Source organism: Callithrix jacchus, chromosome 1 (genome assembly GCF_049354715.1).
Source record: "Callithrix jacchus isolate 240 chromosome 1, calJac240_pri, whole genome shotgun sequence".
NCBI lineage: Eukaryota > Metazoa > Chordata > Mammalia > Primates > Cebidae > Callithrix > Callithrix jacchus.
The window spans coordinates 75,780,645-75,802,045 of NC_133502.1; the positions used below are offsets into that span (position 1 = coordinate 75,780,645).

The following is a 21,401-nucleotide window of genomic DNA, read 5'->3' on the forward strand; positions in this document are numbered from 1 at the left end:
CTGGGTTCCAACTTATGGTAAGGATATTGTTTCATTTTCAAATCAATGTATTTTAGTACATTTTAAAAAGTGAGTCAGTTTTTAAAGTGTGTGTGTAGTAGTGGGGCAGCGTGTGTGTGGTGGTGGAGCTGAATATCAGAGTTGAGATCCCCCACGTTTGGGCATAGAGCTTGTGCTTCCTCACCGCCCCAGTTACTCACTGGGCTGCCCCTCTTCCCAGTTCTCCCACTGGGTCTGTGCAGGCAGAAGCTGCCTTTCTGGTCAGGGCTGTGACTCACCACCCACAGTGGCTTCTCCGTAAGAACTTGGTGAACCAATGGCACTGGAGAAGGGAGGGGTTCATTGATCTTAACTGTTCCACGTAGTACCAGTGGTTTACAATTAATACATTGGACATTGCAAGGCACTAAAGGGGTGACCATTTCACCCTTTGCCTGACTTTGAAACAGGTGATCCAAACACCAAGGTAATCCCTTACTTAAAGACCAGAGGGTTAAGACTGAGGACATGAATGATGGGGGTATCCAACAGAGGGGATGAGGAGGAGAAAAGTGGATCCTAAGGGCAGGGTCAGGTACAAGGGGAAAAGGAAGGGCACTTAGATGGCAGGATTTATTCTTTCTTTTTTCTGAGATGGAGCCTTGCTCTGTTGCCAGGCTGGCATACGGCAGCAGGGTCTTGGCTCACTGCAACCTCTGCTTCCCAGGTTCAAGCAATTCCCCTGCCTCAGCCTCCCGAGTAGCTGGGACTACAGGTGAGCCCAACCATGCCTGGGTAATTTTTTGTATTTTAGTAAAGACGGGGTTTCACCATGTTGGCCAGGATGGTCTCAATCTCCTGACCTGGTGATCCACCCGCCATGGCCTCCCAAAGTGCTAGGATTACAGGTGTGAGCCACTGCACCCAGCCAAGACTTATTCCTAAAAACATACATGCATGTTACATTTCTGTAGGAAAGTTGGGAAAGAGGAATGTAAATAGAAAACAAAAGCAAAATGACATAAAGCTGATGTCAACATAGCTGCCATTTTAGTGTATTTCTCTGCATACTATTAATCCCAGTTTGACAAAAGCTGTGGGGTTGCCCAAGAATGGGTCTGTCCATTTCCCTATGACCTGGAATCTATGTCTGGGTGACTGCCTGTCAGGAACAAGCCTTATTTTAGTGGCATGTGGCCATGTGCTTAATGAGGAGAGCAGTCATTGGTAAATGGCAGTCATTCCTGCTCTTTGGTAATGGTTTCCTTAAGAGGATCAAAGGTTAGGAAAGGCTTTGTGCTTGGTGTTATGAAAACAATTGGCCGGGCGCAGTGGCTCACGCCTGTAATCCTAACACTTTGGGAGGCCGAGGCAGGCAGATCATGAGGTCAAGAGATTGTGACCACCCTGGCCAATGTGGTGAAACCTTGTCTCTACTAAAAATGCAAAAAATGAGCTGGGCGGTGTGGCCCCCGCCTGCAGTCCCAACTCCTCAGGAGACTGGGACAGGAGAATCGCTTGAACAAGGGAGGTGGAGGTTGCAGTAAGCCGAGATCACGCCACTGAACTCCAGCCTGGCAACGGAGCGAGACACTGTCTCAAAATAAATAAATTCATAAATAAGCAAAAAGAAAATCATTTCATGGGGAAGCACTGAAATCCCAAGGAAATCATTTTTGTTAACGACTGCCCTCTGGTGGTGTAACATGGCGGCTCCCAGGAGACCCACTTCACCTTGTCACAGGGGATTCCTTCCGCAGGCTCCTTCCGGCAGGAACAAGAATGGCCTCTTTAAATACTCTTCCCAGACATTCATGTGTCCAATGACCTTAGATGTTTCCCTTCCCACAGCTCAACAGCCACAACCCTCAGTGTCCCTGCAGCTGAGTGATGTGTGCACCCTGTCCTGTCTCCTGGCTGGAAGCTCAGCCTTGGCCTTCAGGGTTCTCAAGTGAATGGCAGTGGCATAGGGCCAAAATTCTAAAAGCAAACTTTTTGCTGTCTGATGATATAACTGTCACCATGCAGGCATCTCTCCCACTGAAGGAAAAAGGCCTGACAATTCCAGGAGAGATCAACAGTATCCAGAGCCCTGGCCTGAAAGAGACCCCAGGACAGCCTGCCAGGCATGAGCAGTGCCCCAGGGATGTGACAGTGTTGCTGCTTCAGGAACCTGGAGGTGTGCTCAGGGGCGGCGGTTCCTCGGTGTCAATCAAAGCTATGCTGCTCCGTCAGCCCCCAGCACGCACACCATCTGCCAGAGCCCCATCTCCCCAGGCCGCCCTAGTGGTGCCCTGTTCCTGCACCCTGCTTTGCATTTCCTGGGCACTGTCTGATGCTGATGTACAAGCTGTGAGGGCAGCAACCCCCGAGCTCTCTCTCCTATTCTGAGGGACTCTCGGAGTTGGGGTGCAGATGGAGATGACCATGGTGAAATCAGAGCCTGTGTCCCTCTAAGAGGGGCAGCTGCCCCTCCCCACCACCCAGAGCCAGGCAGGAGGGTGTGTCCAGTGGGGACAAAGCTTCCAATTTCACACAAAAAGCCAAATATCCACATTTGCAGGCACAATCTCTTGATTTTCAAATGACAGTAACTCATTCAGTGTTTTCTCTCCCCTCTTCATACTCAGCAGAGCACCGCAGCTTCTCCAGGAGGCCCCCGTCTGCTGTGTCCCCGTCTCCTGGCAGACCCACCTCCTGCCTCTGAGCTTCGGGTTACTTTCCTCCTAAATGGGCTCATAAGAGGACTGCACAGATCCTGGCAGTCAAATGAGAGGCTGCATGGACAGCGTCTGGAACCCAGGTGGGCACCAGCACCCGGACTCCCCAGGTCCTTCCCACGGGGCTTGGTTCCTACAGAGGGTCCCACATGACACCTGGGATTTTTGTGTTCCCAGGACTGGATGCCCCTCTGGGCCCTCTGCCTTCTCTCTGTCTTCCCAGCATTTGATGCTTTCTTAAGCCTGGGCATTTACCCTGTGGCCCTGGCAGGAATGTCAGGTCGAGCTGGGGAGGTTGCGCTGACTGCGAGTCCCAGGGACCAGGAAGCCGCCTCCTCCCCAGACCCCACAACTGGGCTGAGGGCGGCTGGCGGCGCCTGCTTCACAGGCTCTCCCTGCAGAGGGGCTGCTGTCCCTGCACCAGGCCCCCCTCTCGGAGTCCTGGCTAAAGACACCGTCCCCATGGCAGGACATACAGACAAAGGGTCTCCCAATGCTCCCCAGCATTCTCCCTCACTGAGGGGAGTAAGAGAAACACAAACCTGAACACACTTGGCCTCAACCTGGGGAAGAGATCTGACTCTTCTGTGGCATCGTGTACAGAGAATGAATCAAGGCACAAAGCACAAAATTGACCTGGTTTAGGAAACTCTTCCAAAGTCTCTTCCTCTTTCCCCACAAACTATCTCACTCTGTCTAAAGGAGGATTCAGCCACAATCACACCCAAGACCGCATCATTTTCTCTTGTTCTCTGCAGGTGTTTCTCCCTTGGGAAGGAAAGGCAACCCTCCAGTTCTGGGTGTGAGTCCTGGCAGCCCCCAGAGTGAATGGATCACCCCGTCTGTGGCTGGCCCGAAAGGCGGCAAAGCTTCCCAACGAGAGTGATGTGACCAGAGAGACCATCCCTGAAAAGCACTAAGGAGCTTCTGGAAACCCCTGGGACTGAGCAGGATGGCACTTCCTGGAAATCCCATTTTGTTGCTCTATGTATCCACAATACTGAGTCTGCCCAAAGCATTCCAGGAAGAAGGATAAGGGGTGAGGACCCTTCCTGGGCTGGTATTTGATCTGTGCTGTGCTTGGGCTGTTTGAGTTTGAGCTCTTTTTGTCTCTAAGGCCAGAGCCTCTCAGTAGAACGCAATGCAATTTGCAATCGTGTCCTCAAAGCTGACTGTGCAAATTCTGCTGTTTGCACATTTATGAGGATGGACCTTTGTGTCTGTGATTTCAGTGAGGTCCTTATTTTGCCGCTGCCAAGTCAGTTTGCCACTGCTGGACAACAGGCAGCACAGACAAGACCACCAGCTTAATTCTTGGCTGCAGGTTCAAGTGAGTTCTCCTGCCTCAGCCTCCCGAGTAGCTGGGATTACAGGCATGTGCCACTACACCTGGCTAAGTTTGTATTTTTAGTAGAGATGGGGTTTCTCCATGTTGGAAACCCACAAAACCTGTCTTGCCTGCCATATCCTTCTGGAAGCTTCTTCCCACCTTGCCGCTAAGGCCACAGGGTCCAGTACAGGCCAAGTCACCCGAAGACAACCCCCTTCCCTCCTAGACCTTGAGAAGAGAGAATGCAGAAGCTGACACCTGCTGGAGAGATAGGGGAGAGCATGGAGGTTCCTACCTGCTGGCTTAGAAGCCAGGGGTGAAGGGGGGAACCTGCTGGAGCTGGTAGAAGACAGTCTGGGCCGACGTCTTCTGAAAAAGCTCCTCAGCAGCCCACACTTGAGAGATTCTACAAGGGTGGTTTTGCCGGACCCTGAGTGGCCAAACAGCTTGAGCTTAATTCTTGGCTGCAGGTTCTGTGTGGGTCGGAGCTGCTGGATGAAGAGTCCTCGATGCGTATCCTGAGCACGGATGAGAAAGAGCCAGTGAGTGACAGAAAAAGAGGCAAATGATGATTTTCAAGGTTTCTAATGCCCAGTGTGAAGTTTTTACCTGTGCTGAAGATATGCTTATTTCTTTTCTTTTCTTTTCTTTTTCAGATGGAGTTTCACTCTCACTGCCCATGCTGGAGTGCAATGGCACATCTCAGCACACGGCAACCTCTGCCTCCTGGGTTCAAGCGATTCTCCTGCCTCAGCCTCCCTAGTACCTGGGATTACAGGTGTGCATCACCACACCCGGGTGATTTTTTATTTTTAGTAGAGACGCGGTTTCACCTTATTGGTCAGGCTGGTCAAACTCCCGACCTCAGGTGATCTGCCTGCCTCAGCCTCCCAAGGTGCTGGGATTACAGGTGCTAAGCCACTGCGCTGGAGGTTATGTTTATTTCTACCTCCAATGAATACTTTGAAAGTAAAATTCACATTACATCAAAGTCACCATTTTCAACTGTGAAATTCAGAGGCTAACTTAGCGCATTTTCAGTGCTGCACGACCATGGCTGCTGTCTCCTTCCAGAACATTTGCATCACCCCCAAAAGGAAGCTCTGTACCCGTGAGCAGTCACTCTCCATTCCCTTCTTTGCTCAGCCCCTGGCAACCACAGAGATGTTTTTTCTGTCTCTCAAGGATTTGCCTATTTCCATTGCATTTTGATGCATAACAAGTTGGGTGCAGCAATTGTGAAGCCTTCAATTCTTTTGTGGAACCCCCATATTTTATTTAAAAATTTATCAGTAAAACATAATTGACATAATTGGATGTCTCAAATGTCCACTTCATAACTGTAGGTTTGGAATAGGAACCTTATCTTACTGTTAACTATCTACTAGCACTTTAGATTTAACTCATGGCAATGTCACCTGTACGTGAATATTAAAAATATCTACCAGCACTATTGGTTTCAACCACACAACGATCTAAGAAGCCTAGGAACAGACCTTCAATAAATACTTTAAGGCTTGAGAAAAGTGTAAGTTTACGGCCACACCACCCTGAAGGCGCCCCCCCCCCCATCTTGTCTGATCTCAGAAGCTAAGCAGGGTCAGGCATGGTTAGTACTTGGATGGGAGACCACTTGGGACTACTGGGTGCTGTAGGCTTCTTTTTTTTTTTAAGAGAAAAGTATGATAAAAATATTTAATATATTACCAAACTCATACAATAAAAAGGATAATCAAAAATTTACCCTCATCAATTAAGAGGCTAAAAGAAAATGGAAAGCCAGGAGATCGAGAAAGTTAGAAGCCTTCAATTTAATCCTGAAAGAGGATCAGCCCTGTCTGACCAGCAAGGGCATGTGCCTGTCTCTGCAGAGGGGTCTGGATCCTTTAGGGGAGTAACGGGACAAGAGGATGAAAGAAGGGGCACCCCAAGGTATAAGCTCCATGCTGCAGAAGGGGCCGGGGACACAATATCCTTGCTACTTTCTTCTTTTCCCATCCTATAGGGAGAAGCAGGAGGCTCCACAGCATGAGACAGTGCAACGCTCACTCACTCCTTCATTCATCAGCCAGCATTTAGGGAGACCCCCACTCTGTGCTAAGCACAGTGCCAACCATGGGAAAATCTAGACTCAGCCCAAATTCATGGTCTTGGGGAGACGCAGACATGTGAACAATTTCACATCTAATACCAAATAAAAGCTTTCAATAGGATAGTGTAAGCGAGGAGCTCAGTGCACCCAAGGAACGTATTCAACATTTATGTGATGTGGGACTGACCATGCCACCTGGTGTCACCCCCTCATACCACCGTTCCTTCCCACCACTCCTGCCCTGCTCCCTAACAAGGACTTGTTTTGAGTTCTGAGGTGTAGCCTGAGACCTCTTCCTCACCCTTATGTTTCTTTAACATGCAGTTCTCACAAGCCCCACAAAACCTGTCTTGCCTGCCATCTCCTTCTGGAAGCTTCTTCCCACCATGCATGGCTCTCCATGTGATCCCCTGACCTGTAATTATGGGGTGTTCTGCCCTTCTAGACCAGGAGACCATCTGTGGGGAGAGACAGAATTCCCAGTCCTAGCAGGTATAGAATCTCCATAAGCCGGTGTCATATAAATGACAGGACTCAGAGGGACCCATGCAAGGGTGTCTCCATGTGATCTACACCTGGCGGGACCATTCCTTCAGTTCTAAATCCTAGGAGGCGCTCACTTGCTGATCTCTCCCAGCAGCGCCAGTGTTACTTTTGCTGTTATAACTGCATTGCTACAAACCCATACATAACCCTTCGGAAGGCTTCCACGTTCCCTTCCTAGGCCAGGACCAGGCTTCCTCAACAGGAACTACACTGACCTCTGGTGGACACCGTGGAAACCTGCGGTGACATTTAGTTCCCACAACGTTGAAGGGATGCTCCTGCAGCAGGACGCTTGGTGTCTGGACATGGTGTAAAAAAACACCCCTTGCAGCGAAGATTCTCCTGGGTCCCCTGACTTCTGATGAGGATTTATATAGGAGACAAACTTGTTTACAATCATCTGAGCTGAGAACTTAACTACATTTTACACATCATCCAGAGGGTTTTGGGGACAGTATTTAACATATACTGAGTTATCCACAAATGCTGCTATAGATTGGCAAATAATTACACTTTGCTTTTTTCCTTTTATCTTTCCTGAGGGCTGTCTCCGATTTCTGGACATCAGCTTAGCATGCTGCTGTGGCGCTGGAGCTGCCATTCCAGCCCTCCAGTGTCCGTGGACATCTGTGGGGGTTGTACTCAGTGATCCTTCGGGTGGGTACAGGGACCAGCCGAGTTCCCTAGCCTCTTCCTGGCTGTGTCCCAGCACATGCATGCTGACACCCAGAGTATTTCACTATGTGCATGCTCCCATGAAGTCTGTGTTTTATTAGTTAGGGCATGCTACTGATCTTTCGGAATTAACTGCGTAGGTGCGCCATTGTCTATAAATTCTACTTTAGGACTGTCAACGGAGCATGACACAAGGTGTGTTGCAAAATGCTGGGGCAGCTGGGGTGGAGGCCACGGCACCGAACCATGATCTGTAGAACATGAGGTGGTCCTTACTCTGGTGTCTTTTTCTGACCTCCAATCCCAAGAGGTTCAGAGACAGAGCACCACAGGGGAAGGAAAGGGCTGGGGGTCTCGACAGCAATGTCCCTGACTGATTACCTGAATCAGCAAAGAAGCTGCACAGATTCTATTCTGAGGAGTTACTCACTGGGGTGGCACCTGTCGGGCTGGAAGGAGGGGAGCTTTGAATCCCCTCCAGTGCCACCTCCTGCTGCAGGTGCACCCATGCTACTGGACTGCAACTGACCTGGAGCAATTGCACCTCCCAACCTACTCCAACCTTCTGCAGCAGCCCTGGGTCTTCCTTGTGAGTCCAAGGCTGTGCCCACACCATGCCACGCACAAGCACCCAAGCTGCATCCACTGTGCTGAGCAGTGGTCAGCTTCCATGGTGAGTGTCCCATGGGGCAGAAGCAAACTTCTCCAGCATTCCCTGACATGCAGCTCCCCACACACAGACATTCCTTGGTACTGGCCCTAGTCTGCTTCACCTGAGATGGAGGGAAGGCAGAAAACTGCTCCTGGTTAAATCTAGTCATTGGGTCCCGGGTGCCCCCATTTTGGTAAAGAAACTGCCATGAATCTGCCTGCGGCTCTTTTCTTCCTTGGATCTTGACACTTCGAGCTTTGGCGCACATGTCCGTCCTGTCTGCAGGAATGGGGCAAGCTGGTTCCTTCTGCAGGAGTCCCAAAGGCCCTTGTACTCTCAGGAGACTCAAACCATGTCACCTACAGACACTGCTGCCCTGTGAGAGGCTTCTAGAGGTGACTGAACCTGCAGGCTAACTCGCTCCCCAGTATGAGGGCAAGCTATGCCTTCCCTGTACTGAGAGTCCGGCTCAGTCCTTCCAGTTCCATGTACGGCAGTGGCTGGGTGGAGAGTGTTCCTGGCAGTCTGTTCGTCTGTTTCATGGGCCAGCCCAGGGAATGGAGGAGGCGGGGGAGGTGGCAGGAGGAGTTGAGACAGATGCGTTTCCTGTCACAGCAGTAACTTCCACATGCATGGCACGTTCCAGCTCATGCTGTGCCTTCTCACTCACATTCCCTATGGAAACCTCCAAGGAACCTTTGTGGTTAATACCAGCCTTCTCACCTGCAGACGAGGAAATCGAGGCTCAGAGAGGCCAAGGCACTTGCCCAAGGCAACAGAGCAAAGCCAGAACTCACCACCAGGTCTTCCTTCCACTGCTGGATACTGAAAGGGTGGTGGCAGAAGCAGAGAAGACAGGAATAGACAGGGATGTGCTGGAGTTACAAGCACTGAGGACCAGCCGAGGAGGGTCCCTCACAGCGCATTCCACTCGGAAGGCACTTCCTGGACAGGGCACCCTTTGGAGTGAAATGTTTCTGTGGAGGGACTCACATCACGTGTCCTTGGTGCACCCTCTTCCCCTCTACCAAGAGCTCTCAGCCTTGGCTGAGATGGACCCACTCACCCTTCACTAAGTCTTTGGGAAGAGAAGCCAGGAAACTGCACTGATCCAGACTTACAGAATTAACCATCAATTGAAAGGCAAAGAAAAGCAAAATATCCTCGGGTATTCCCCTTCACAAGAAAATCTCAGCTGCTCCTGGAAGATGACCCCTCATTCTGCTCGCTAAGAACTTTGGAGAATCTGAATTTGATGCACTCATCCTGAAGAGAAGTTTTGGAAATCTCTCCCTCATTGGTGGAGGCACGTTTTCACATTTTACTACCAGATAGCGGGTAGGAATGGGTTGGGGCCCAGGGGCCTCTCCCTGGGAAAGCAGCTTTCATCCACCCTAGGATCTGTGTCCGCAACCCAGAGAGGGCTCCAGGCCAGGTCTAGAAGGTGGTATGAAGATTGATTTATTTGGAGGGGGAGTTCAGTAGTCCTTCGTGCGTGGCTGCATCTCAATATAACTTTATTTACAGAAGTAGGCGATGGGTTGTAGGCCATTGTTTACCAACACTTAACCTGACTAACACGTTTTTCTTATTGGTTTGCTGGCTGGGTTCTGCCAATTTTGTTCACTGTGGTCTCTGCCATGTCCAGAACAGCTCTTACAGTAGACACTGGGAATACCTTCTCAGTGCATGAGTGAATGAATGTTATTTGGTAACTGCATTGCTCTTTGAAGCCCTGGTAAATTGCCTAGTGTCTACGTTTCTTTCTCCCAGTACTGTTTTCTCCCCAGCAACTTAGCTTTCACTTTCTCATCAGACAAGAGGACCAAACATCAAGCTGATGGGGAAGAACATCCACGGTCTGGGAAGGCCGGGTAAGAGCACAGAGAGGCAATGTGGCCTTGCCCACGTGGCAGGGTGCAGGGAGACCACACGGGTGGAGAGCAGCTCTTAATTATGCAAATGCAGTTTGCAGGTGGTGAATTTTTCATTCTGGGCAAACCCCCAAATTGTTTTCATTTTTCAAAATATTCCTGAGCACCTTTCTTCACTGTTGGGTCTTAGGTTTAGTAAAATCAAACTACTTTTTTTGTTTTTTTGAGACAGTCTCACTCTGTCACCTAGGCTGGAACTCAGTGACACGATCTCGGCTCAGTGAAACCTTCACCTCCCGGGTTCAGGCAATTCTCGTGCCTCAGCCCCCTGAGTAGCTGGGAATACAGGTGCCCACCACCATGCCTAGCTAATTTGTTTTGTATTTTCAGTAAAGACAGGGTTTCACCATGTTGTGCAGGCTGGTCTTGAACTCCTGACCTCAAGTGATCTGCCTGCCTCAGCTTCCCAAAGTGCTGGGATTACAGGCGTGAGCCACTGCACCCAGCCTTCTTTTAATATCGGGCTTATGGAAAATCTAATTCGAAGGAGAGACAAACAAAATAAAAATAAGCCAACTCCTCACCCTCCCTGAAACTCTTATTTTAAAATCAGTTAAGAATGGGACTTGGGATGCTTGTAGTAAAAATGAATGCTGATATCAATCTAGATCCACCCCTCTCTCATAGATGGGGTCCCTCCTTTCTTCTAGAAGGAGAATTGGGTTTGGCTGAGCAACAACACAGTCCTCAGGCAGCTTTGAATAGCTGCACGGCGCTTTGTCACTGACTGAGCACAAGGAAGTAGAAGGTACAACTTCCTTCTGTGATAAGGTGGCACCTACAGCCAGGCAGGGGCTCTCAGGGACCCTCAAAGCAATGAAGAATCTATCAACAACCTGTGGTAGGGAGAAGCAGACTTCATCTGTAGCACCTGCTGATTCCTGTGGTACAAATGCTCCCACCCTGGATGATTTCACGACCGCTGGGTGATGTCACTGGGTTGGGAAGGCATGCTCAGTTCTCAGGGACAGCACAGAGGCTCCCGCGCACCACTGCCCTAGTTCACTGAATGCGGAGGGGGTCAGAGTCGATCCCATGCTGCTTCCCCAGGTTCCTTCTTCCCCAAGAGCTGTGGCCTTGGTCTCAGCCATCTTCAGTGCCCCTGCCCCTTGGACTGTCCAGTGATCCAAACAGCCAGTCCTTCTCCCCTGCACATCTTCCAGGATGACTTTGGTTCTATTTCCAGATGTCAAATCCCATTGCTTCCCTAGCAAATACAGTTTAAAGACACATTCCTGGCAATGTCAACTGATCAGAGCTGAGAGTATAAAGAGAAAGTATTTCTTCTGGCTGGGCATGGTGGCTCATGCCTGTAATCCCAGCACTTTGGGAGGCCGAGGTGGGCAGAACACCTGAGGTTAGGAGTTCAAGACCAGCCTCACCAACATGGTGAAACCCCACCTCTACTAAAAATACAAAAATTCGCCGGGCATGGTGGTGGGTGCTTGTAATCACAGCTACTCAGGAGGCTGAGGCAGGAGAATCACTTGAAGCCGGGAGGCGGAGGTTGCAGTGAGCCGAGATCCTTCATCCTGTTTTAATTCCCTGCATGGCACCTACCCCAGGAGGCAGCAACCCTTTCTGTAGAGGGCCAGATGGTCTCCATGGCAACTCAACTCTGCCATTATGGACACCAACCACAGACAAGAGCGTGTGGCTGTGTCTGAATAAAACTTTATTTACAGAAGTAGGCAGTGGGTTGTAGGCCATTGTTTGCCAACCCACCATTGCACTCCAGCCTGGGTGACAGAGAAAGACTCTGTCTCAAAAAAAAAAAAGCATTTCTTTTGCACAATTGGACCATTTGGAAATCAAATAAAATGTAGGCAATGTAGGGCGGCCATCCTTGGCTGTCCCAGATGCAGACCTCTTCCCAGGAGTACGTTTTGGATCAACCCCCAGGAGTTCTTGCAGAGTGTGGTAGCACCCTAGGGGTTGAGGAAAAATGTGCAGAGGCATTCTTTTGGCTTTCACAGTATAGGGTGGGACTGTAGGGGACGCTAGCATGTTAGATGCTTGGAGGCCAGGGACAAGAAACATCCTGAAAGGACAGGACCTCCCAATCACCCAAACTGCCAACAGCACCCAGTGAGAAACACTAGGAAGTATCAGGGAGAAATGACATGGAAAGGAAAATGGTCCTAAGATGCTCTGAAGGGTGAATGACCTCTTCCCCTTCCCCTCCCCCATCTTGTACCCCACTGTCTCCTCCTCCAGGTGACCCGAGTTATAACTGCAGGTCAGTCCCCTTCCTGGCTTCCTCCCAGGCACTGCCTGCTCCTGGGCTCCCTCCACAATCCTCAGTGATGCATTCTCCAAGGAAAATACTGCAACGGCGCAGTCATTTCCAATAACCAAATTCCAGTACCAGGTGTGCCCAGGTGCCAAGCAGTGACTTGCATGGGGATTTATATTCATACACAAGGAAGAAAGACTATAATAAGCAATGCTTGGCAGACAACCCCCGTTCTGGCTAATCAGTAGTTAATGTCAAGAGCCCACTGAGGGATGATGAAGACAAATTCCAGGGCATCCGGAAAATTCTGATGGAGGGAATTAGAACCCTGGGCCCCACCACAGGAAGGCCATCCCTGTGTACTAGAAAGCAGGGTGGCTCAGCACAGGCACAGTGTGGAAAGGATGCATCTCACTTGGCCAGGAATCTGCCCTGGAGCGTTCCAAGCCCTCTGATTAAAGGCAGACAGCAGGTATTTCCAGGTCAGATTGGGACCTCAGGTCTGCACTGATTTGCATGTTGCTCACCTCTTTGAATCTGGGTTTCCTGCAGGAACGTTCCTCTCTATACACCCTGGGGATGTTGTAAAATCAGTGCCCACCATACTCAATGAGGACTCAATGGTGGCCATCACCACTAGTGATACTCAAAGTGCCTGCCACAGGGGTCACTGCCACACCTCACAGCTGTTCCAGAGTGATCTGCAGGATTCCAACAACAGCAGCAAACACATGGTGCTTACTGTGTGCAGGCACTGTGCTAAGGACATCATCTACATCGACCCATTCAGTCCTTATCACTGTCCTGGGAGGTAGCAGCAAACTCAACCGTTCGACGAGAGGGCACACTGAAGCCCAGAGCTGTTGCGCAGCTTGCTAGCTCACCCAGCTCGAACGTGACGGAGCTGGGCTTGGATCCCAGGCCATCTGACCTCGAGTCTGTGCTCTCAGGCACTGCTCTGAATTCTGCTTCAACCTAAAGATGAGGAGGGACTTTTCACTGGATTCTGGGTGCTAAGCAGGATGTTGTCCTTTAATTAGGGCATTAAGATGACTTTTCTAGCCAGGCGCAGTGGCTCACGCCTATAATCCCACTGCTTTGGAAGGCTGAAGTAGGAGGATCACTAGAAGCCAGGAGTTAGAGGTAGCCTGGGCAATGTATCGAGCCACTACTGCTAACACGAATGTTAAAAATCAGCCAGGTGGGTGTAGAAACACGTGCCTGTAGTCCTAGCTACTCGGGAGGCTGAGGCAGCAGGATCACTGGAGCCCAGGAGTTTGAAGCCACAGTGAGCACTGATTGCACCAATGCATCCCCTCCGGAGACCCTGTCTCAGAAAAATAAAGGTGATCATTCTTTTCCTTGACCCACAGGATAATGGTAAAATACAAATTGCTGTAACAGTCCACTTCCCATCTCTTTTAAAAATCTAGGCACCGGGCTGGGTGTGGTGGCTCACACTAGTAATCCCAGCACTTTGGGAGGCTGAGGCAGGTAGAGGTCAGAAGTTGGCAACCAGCCTGGCCAACATGGCGAAAGCCCATCTCTACTAAAAATACAAAAAATTAGCTGAGTGTGGTGGTGGATGGCTGTAATCTCCAGCTAGCTACCCGGGAGGCTGAGGCAGGAGAATCACTTGAATACAGGAGGTGGAGGTGGCAGTGAGCCAAGATTGCTCTACTGCACTCTAGCCTGGGCAACAAGAGTGAAACAAAGTAAAAAAAAATAAACCAAAAAAACTAGGCACCAAAACAAAGGTTCCAATGGATAGAAGAAAAGAAATAAAATCCCAAACTGAGACAAAGCGAGAGCCCATCCCAGGAAATTCAAAATTCTAGATGGGAACAAGCCCCCTTCACTGAGGACATGGAGGAAGCACCGCAGTAAGGTGCTTTGCATCTCTACTCCTCACTATGACAGTCATCTAAGCAGGCTGCAGAAAACGGGGACAGAGAACGGGAGCAAGACCTTCTACCCACTGATCGACCAACCCTGGCTATCGCACCCACTGCTCTCCCTTGGCCCTTTTTCTGAGCATTCCTTCACTATTTGCAGACTCATCCTGGAAGGGTATATGTGGGTTTGTGCCTTGCAGTCATCTACTTGTAAGTCAAAGAAGGGACTGTTGCTAAGGGGGCACGGGCAGCAGAACACAGCACAGCCCCCAAGATGCCTCTTCCCTCTGCATGAGGCCAGTGTCTCCTGAGTGACCTACTGGGATTTTGCAAGTCACTGTGCTGCAGCTGAGTGTCTGCACCACAATGAGCTGAACCTGCAGGTCCCGCGGCCCCTGCTCCGTGATGCAGTTTCTTAGACGGTAAACAGCACTGAGAGCGAATGTGGTAAGCAGATTTTCAGAGGGCGGTAAATGGCAGAAGTGGTGCTGTGTGAGCTGAGCCAGGACTTCACACACCTGGGAGGGTACAGCACGGGGACTCAGCAACGCCAGCCAGGTGTCAGGCACAGCAGGTGGGTTTACAGCCTCTGTGTGGAAACCTGAGCACATCTGACCAAGCAGGCTTATGCACTTAGAAAAGCCTGTCGAAGAAGCCTTTCACCCTTCCTTAATAGGGTTTCTTCCTACTAGTGGACCCTAACAGAGACCTAATAACTAACAGGAGAAACAGGTTTTAGCCTGTGCAAAAGCCAGACTTGACTTCTCTTTTTACCATCAGTGGATGCTGCATGGGTAATTGAGGTATACCAGCCTATGGACGTGAGGTTCTGTGCCCAGTGCAGGGACCCATGCTGTGCAATCCAGCAAAGCCAGAGGTTGCAAACCGGGACTCGTGCTGTGTTTGCTTTGGCTGGTCCTCTGCTTCAAAGATAGTAAATTTTAAACTTAGGAAACTCTATGGAAAGGCTCATTCTTGACTGCTAACCATGACTCACAGGCTCTCTCCTGCCCCTGATTATTTTGCTTGTAAACAAAAAGGTTTCCCTTGAGTTTCTAGTCCAAATTCACAGGCATAATGACATGGTCCATACTGGTACAGAGTGAGAAATCACCAAGCCCGTAATTTTAATTTATGAATTTCTGATATGGACAGGTAAGGCTAGGTAAAATTTTACCTGACTTATCTATTTCTGGACTTTCCAGGACAAAGGGGAGACTGGATTGCTGCTCTCAGAGTTTACCAACATCTCAGTGCATTTGGGGCCAAAGCAGGAGGCTGTAAAAGTCAATCACCCATGACTTTACCACTGCGCCAGGTCAGCTCTAAGGGGTTTTAATATGCATATGCACTTCAGTGAAATGTGTCTCTCCAAGTCTATATTCTGCACAAGGAAAGAAATTTTCCCAATCTGTGGGTCCCCTGCCCCTGGCAAGACCACAGGACAAGTACACAAATTCAAACTTGGCTGCGTGCAGTGGCCCACGCCTATAATCCCAGCACTTTGGTAGGCCAAGGCGGGTGGATCACAAGGTCAAGAGATCGAGACCATCCTGGCCAACATGGTGAAACCCCGTCTCCACTAAAAACAGAAAAATTAGCTGGGCATGGTGGTGTGCGCCTGTAGTTCCAGCTACTCGGGAGATGAGGCAGAAGAATCGCTTAAACCTGGGAGATGGAGGTTGCGGTGAGCCGAGATCACGCCATAGCACTACTGCACTCTAGCCTGGCGACAGAGCGAGACTTCGTATCAAAAAAAGAAAAAGAAAATTCAAACTTCAGGGGCTGTGAAAGTTATGATCTCACCACTTCTCCCCCGGGCACTTCTCAGTCTATATGGCAAGAACTTTGTGGGATATCTGAGCACAATTTGGACATTATCTTCTCAGCAAGCACTTACACCAGTTGAATTAGCATTTTATTTCTAGATAGTTCGGTTCTTTTTGAAAATGATTACAATTATTGTAAACATTTTTAAAAATACAGCAATGTTTAAAGAAAAAAATGTTGAGTATAACAGCAAAATCGAAAAACATCATCTATCATTTTTTCTCTAGATATTTTAACATAGTAGAGATTATTACATATATACAATCTGTCTACTGCTTTGAAGCCCAGTGACCCCCACCAAACATTAAACTCCTATTAGTAAAACTTCTTAAAAATATTTCAGGTCGGTCACAGTGACTCACACCTGTAATCCCAGCACTTCGAGAGGCCGAGGCGGGCGGATCATGAAGTTAAGAGATCGAAACCATCCTGGCCAACGTGGTGAAACCCCCTCTCTACTAAAAAAACAAAAATTAGCCGGGCATGGTGGCGTGTGCCTGTAGTCCCAGCTACTCGGGAGGCTGAGGCAGGAGAATTCCTTGAACCTAGGAGGTGGAGGTTGCAGTGAGCCAAGATCGTGCCACTGCACTCCAGCCTGGCGCCTGGAGACAGAGCAAGACTCTGTCTCAAAAAAAAAAAAAATGTTTCAAAGGTCAAGGCCATTCTATTCTATGGCTGTAGGGACTTTTACTAGACATTATTGTGGGTTATCTGATGTTTCCAATTTTTATTACTATATTATAAATAATACTGCAGCGAACATCTTTAAACATAAAACAGAGTCCTGGATTGAAGGGATTGGCTATTGTGAAGTCTCCTGACACAATCGTTACACTGCGGCTGGAAAGGGTACACCTGCCTTTACTTATTTTTGTCACGTTTCTTTAAGCCTTAGAGCAACAATGTTTGATAAACAGGAGCTTAACAGTTATCTTGGAGCTCAAACCTAAGAAGGAACGAGATGGAGTCAGCGTCCTCATCCCTCCCCCTACCTTGTGGTTATTACAGAGAGAGTGGGAGGAGAGAAACCAGGCCCAGCAATTGCAAAAAGGCCAAAGGATTTCAAAGTCCAAAGAGAAGAAAACAGATAGGGAGCTGATGCGTTTACACCCAGTGACATACAAACCACAGGACAGGGACTCCGTTCCTAAGACCGGGGTGTCTAGAGCCTCATTTTCTTCGTTCTCAAGTAAGAAAAAAAGACTGAGAATTTTTCACATAAACTTGGATAGAGAACTTCAGACCCATAAACAGAATTTCTCACCTTTCTAAGTCTTGCAAGCAGACCTGCTACGTGCTCGTGCTGTTCCGATCTAGCAAGATCTTCTGCCGTCTTTCCATCCTGTTGGAGAAAAAGGCACTAGTTTCTTTTCTCTAAAAAGGAGAGCTGTGTGTGTCCCATACCCCAACTCCGTGGGTCTGAGGCAGAAACAAGCATAGCAGGTGTGAGAAGCAAGCCAAGTGGACAAAGAGCATGTCCTAGTGTTTCCCTGGCTGCAAGGTCCTTATTTCACTCGATTGTCCAGGACAGGAAGATAAGAAGCAGGAACAAAGCACATACACACTGGTGTCTTCCTGTTCAACAGTGACACCTCTCAGGCCCACAGATTTAATCACAACTCCACAGCCTCCTTAGCTGGCTGGTTTCTCCCTGATCTGAACCCCTCTCTCCAATTAGGTAGACAGTAAAGATTCTCATTAGGTGCCAAAATCTAGTTAGTGCAAGCTACCGCGTTTCAATCCTCGCAGGGACAAACCCAGCCCTTGCATGATGCCAGCTCCTGGTAATGACTGTACATTTCAAAGGAAATACTTAGTTTGACAGGGAATTTTGATTGAAAGATTTTTTGGTGAGCAGAAAACAAGGAAATAAGAGTCCACAGCACTTTTATGCTTGCTTTTCATTTGGAGACTTTTCATAGGCTGCAGTTTCACACTGAATACATTTGTTTCTGTATCGACACCATGAATTTATTGAACACCATCTAATAATATGTGCCAGACCCAGGTGTCAGTGCTCTGCAAGCCTTAATCCTTGGAGTCACCCCTGGGAGGCAGAAACTGCCACTGTTCCCCTGCCACTGGGCAGAAAGGGACATGTAGGGGCTTTTCTGTTGTAGCTTTAGAGATCACTAAAAATTCAAAAGTATAAAGATGAAAAGCAACTAAAAAAATAAAAATAATTTTTTTAAATAAAAAAATAAGGATTTGTTTTATCTATCAATGCTTATCAAAAACAAAGTTGCATCCCTGTAGAAGCTTAGGGATATCCGAAATCTACTTAACAGCAACCTCTCAATTCTTCAACCCGAGTCACTCCCCAAGTCATGCCTTGGGTCCCATTCAGACAGTGCTGCTCAGTTTTGCCAGCACTGACATTTTGCACCAGACTATTCTCTGCTGTTTGGCCTGTCTTGTGCCTCTCAGAAATTTTAGTAGCTGGGCGTGGTGGCTCAAGCCTGTAATCCCAGCACTTTGGGAGGCCAAGGCGGGTGGATCACGAGGTCAAGAGATCGAGGGTCAACATGGTAAAACCCCATCTCTACTAAAAATACAAAAAATTAGCTGGGCATGGTGGCGTGTGCCTGTAATCCCAGCTATTCAGGAGGCTGAGGCAGGAGAATTGCTTGAACCCGGGAGGCAGAAGTTGTAGTGAGCCGAGATTGTGCCATTGCACTCCAGCCTGGGTAACAAGAGCGAAACTCCATCTCAAAAAAAAAGAAATTTTAGTAGCATCTCTGGTTTTTACACACTAAGTGACAATAGCGCCCCCTAACTCCCAGTTGTGACAACCAAAAATCAGTCTAGACATTGCCAATTGTGGGGTGGGGGGAGCATTGGGGCGGGGCGGGGGGGAATCACCCTGCTGAGAACCACTGCCTTAGGCTGCTGGTTGAAGTCTAGATGGCTGCTATGGAGGAGGCTGGCGGCGCAGTCAGGACTGCCTGTCTCTCTCTGCTCCCTTAAAGTCCTGAAATATCCTCTAGTGGGCAGGCGAGGGCTTCAAGCTTGCTTTGGGGGTGAATTAGGTACCTTATCAGACACTGCATCTCCAACCAGGAATCCATGCCAAATGCTCTAGTTTCTTTATGGACACAAGACAAGTCCATAAAGAGAAGGGGCTCTCCACTACACTCTGGAATCACCTGTAAAACTTCAAAGTATTCTGTCGCCCATCTCCCACGCAGACACTGCTGTCATCAGTATGGGGTACATCCTGGGCTCCAAGGTGATTACATTGTGCAGCAGCAAGGTTTGGGAACCACTGCCCTAGTTAGAGGAAATCCGAGCCTCGACTGAAGTTTCCTGCCGCTGATATGTCTGAACAGGACGTTCCTCTTGCAGAGCTCAGACGTGCACATAACACGGGTAGGACTTTTCACTGGCTCACGCCTGTAATCCCAGCACTTTGGGAGGCCAAAGTGGGTGGATCACCTGAGGTCAGGAGTTCAAGACCAGGCTGGCCAACATGGTGAAACCTGTCTCTACTAAACATACAAAAATTAGCCAGGTGTGGTGGCGCATGCCTGAAATTCTAGCTACTCAGAAGGCTGAGTCATGAGAATCACTTGAACTTGGGAGGCAGAGGTTGCAGTGAGCTGAGATTGCTCCACTGCACTCCAGCCTGGGTGACAGAGCAAGACTCCATCTCAAAAAAAAAAAAAAAAAAAAGATAAACTGGTTCCTGACATTTACACTGCACTTTACAGCTTGCAAAACATGTTGCTCAAAGGACACTATTCAGACTTTCAACAGAAATGCCTGCCAGTGCAGTGGAGACGATTTGAAGCTGGGAGAAGACTCAGGTTGAAGTCCTGAACCCACCCTTTGCCGGCTATGTGGTCAGTCACTTGGCCTTCCCAAGCCTGGGTTTCCTCATCCGGAAGATGGAAAATGTCACCCTCCCTGCAAAGGTTCTTGAGCAGGTGAGAGAAAACCAAATGGAAAGAAGCCGCACAGTGCCAGGCACAGAAGCAGCAGGAGTGCTGGAAATTACTCACAGAAGAGCTGAGACTTGCCCTAACACCTGGCCTTCTGTCTGAGAGGGAAAGGGGTAGAAGTCAGATCTCCGCATTCTGGTCTTGGCTCTACTGGACACCCTGATGGAGGTTGAAAAGCAACACTAACGCTTGCTGCCCTCCTCCTATCCAACAGAGCTCACGGACTCAATGAAATGCATGCACTGAAAAGATACAGAAAGATGGCCAAGTGTCTCGGCACCCAGCTGTCCATCATCTCAACCCGACCCAAGGACGAAGTGGCTGCAGAAGGGTGAGTTGGGTCTAGAAATTAGGATGTCTCTTTTGTGCATCAGCAGCCCCCCACACTACATTCTAGACTATAGGCAGTGATTCCCAAGTTGGCAGCATGACATGGAAAGAAATCCACAGAAAGGCGAAAGCCCACTTCACTTACTGTGTTCAAGAAGCCAGAGCCCCACAGGCCAGCCAGTTTTAGGAGCCTGCCCTTCACAGACACACTGCTTACTGACGTCTGGGGAAGTGCTCACAATCAGGACTTCTGGTGTCAGGTGTAATATGCTTTGCGATGGAACAGATGGGGTCTCAACTAGGGCAGGCATTAACAGGGAAACCAATTTGTGTATCCCCCAATGAAAAGATGCGCTGAACGAATATACACAGTCATTTAAACACCTTCAGATAGTGTGGGGACAAATGTGGATTTTTTGGTTAATCTACAGAATTATAAGGGCTCATCTACGTAGCACTCGGTCAACAAACATTCCATGTCCTGCTTGGACTATGGCGTCATTCATTTCTTTCTTCCTTCCTTCCTTTGTACTTTCCTCTAGTAGGTATTTATTGAGTACCTATTATGCACAGGCCTATGGATACAGCAGTGAATAAAACCAACCAAAGACCCTATCCTCACGGGATCCAGAATCTAGTGGGGAGGACAGACAAGAAACAAACAGGTGAGTAAAATACAGTAGGTCAGGTGGTGATAGGTACTATGAAGAAAAATGGGGCAGGGGAGATGAGGGGCAGTCCTGGTGGCAATAAGGGAGTAGGGGAGAGAAAGGCCTCTCTGCGAAGGTGAAGTTCGAGTCAAAACCTGCAGAAGGTGGGAGAGTGAATCACATGGATACCTGGAAAGGAGTTGCTCAGGCCCAAGAACAGCAAATGCAAAGGCCCTGGGGTGGTGGATGGCCAGCACTTTTGAAGAATGTCAAAGAAGCTCATGGGGCTGATGCAGAGGAAGAGGGGAGGAGGAGGGGAGGAGGAGGAGCAGGAGATGGAGGTAGGGAGGCAATGTCAGGGGCAGCTCCTTGGGGAGGCCCCCATTTGATGGGCTCTGGCCCCCATGGGAGGCTCCTGAGCATCTGAGCAAGGAGGACAAGATCTGCCTTACATTTGACCAGGCAGCTCTGTGGGGAACAGGCTGTGGACAGGTCAGGGTGGAAGCAGGGAGCTCACTGAGGAGGCAGCAATGAATTCCCAGTGATCCTTGCCCAAGGGCTCACTCCTCCTAGGAGAAATCCAGATATGAT

General features: G+C 49.1%; 1 protein-coding gene across 4 annotated transcripts in view; it reads right to left on the reverse strand.

The window, feature by feature from the left end:
- Positions 1 to 21,401, reverse strand: part of DAPK1 (death associated protein kinase 1) — a 204,719-nt gene that overhangs the window by 21,689 nt on the left and 161,629 nt on the right. For all 4 annotated transcript variants that reach the window (XM_035300083.3, XM_035300091.3, XM_035300077.3 and 1 more), the window contains 2 exons: positions 17,154 to 17,231; positions 4,325 to 4,547 (listed from right to left, as the gene is read on the reverse strand). In XM_035300083.3, coding sequence (XP_035155974.2) covers positions 4,325 to 4,547; positions 17,154 to 17,231 — 301 coding nt within the window. The remainder of the gene's footprint in view (positions 1 to 4,324; positions 4,548 to 17,153; positions 17,232 to 21,401) is intronic.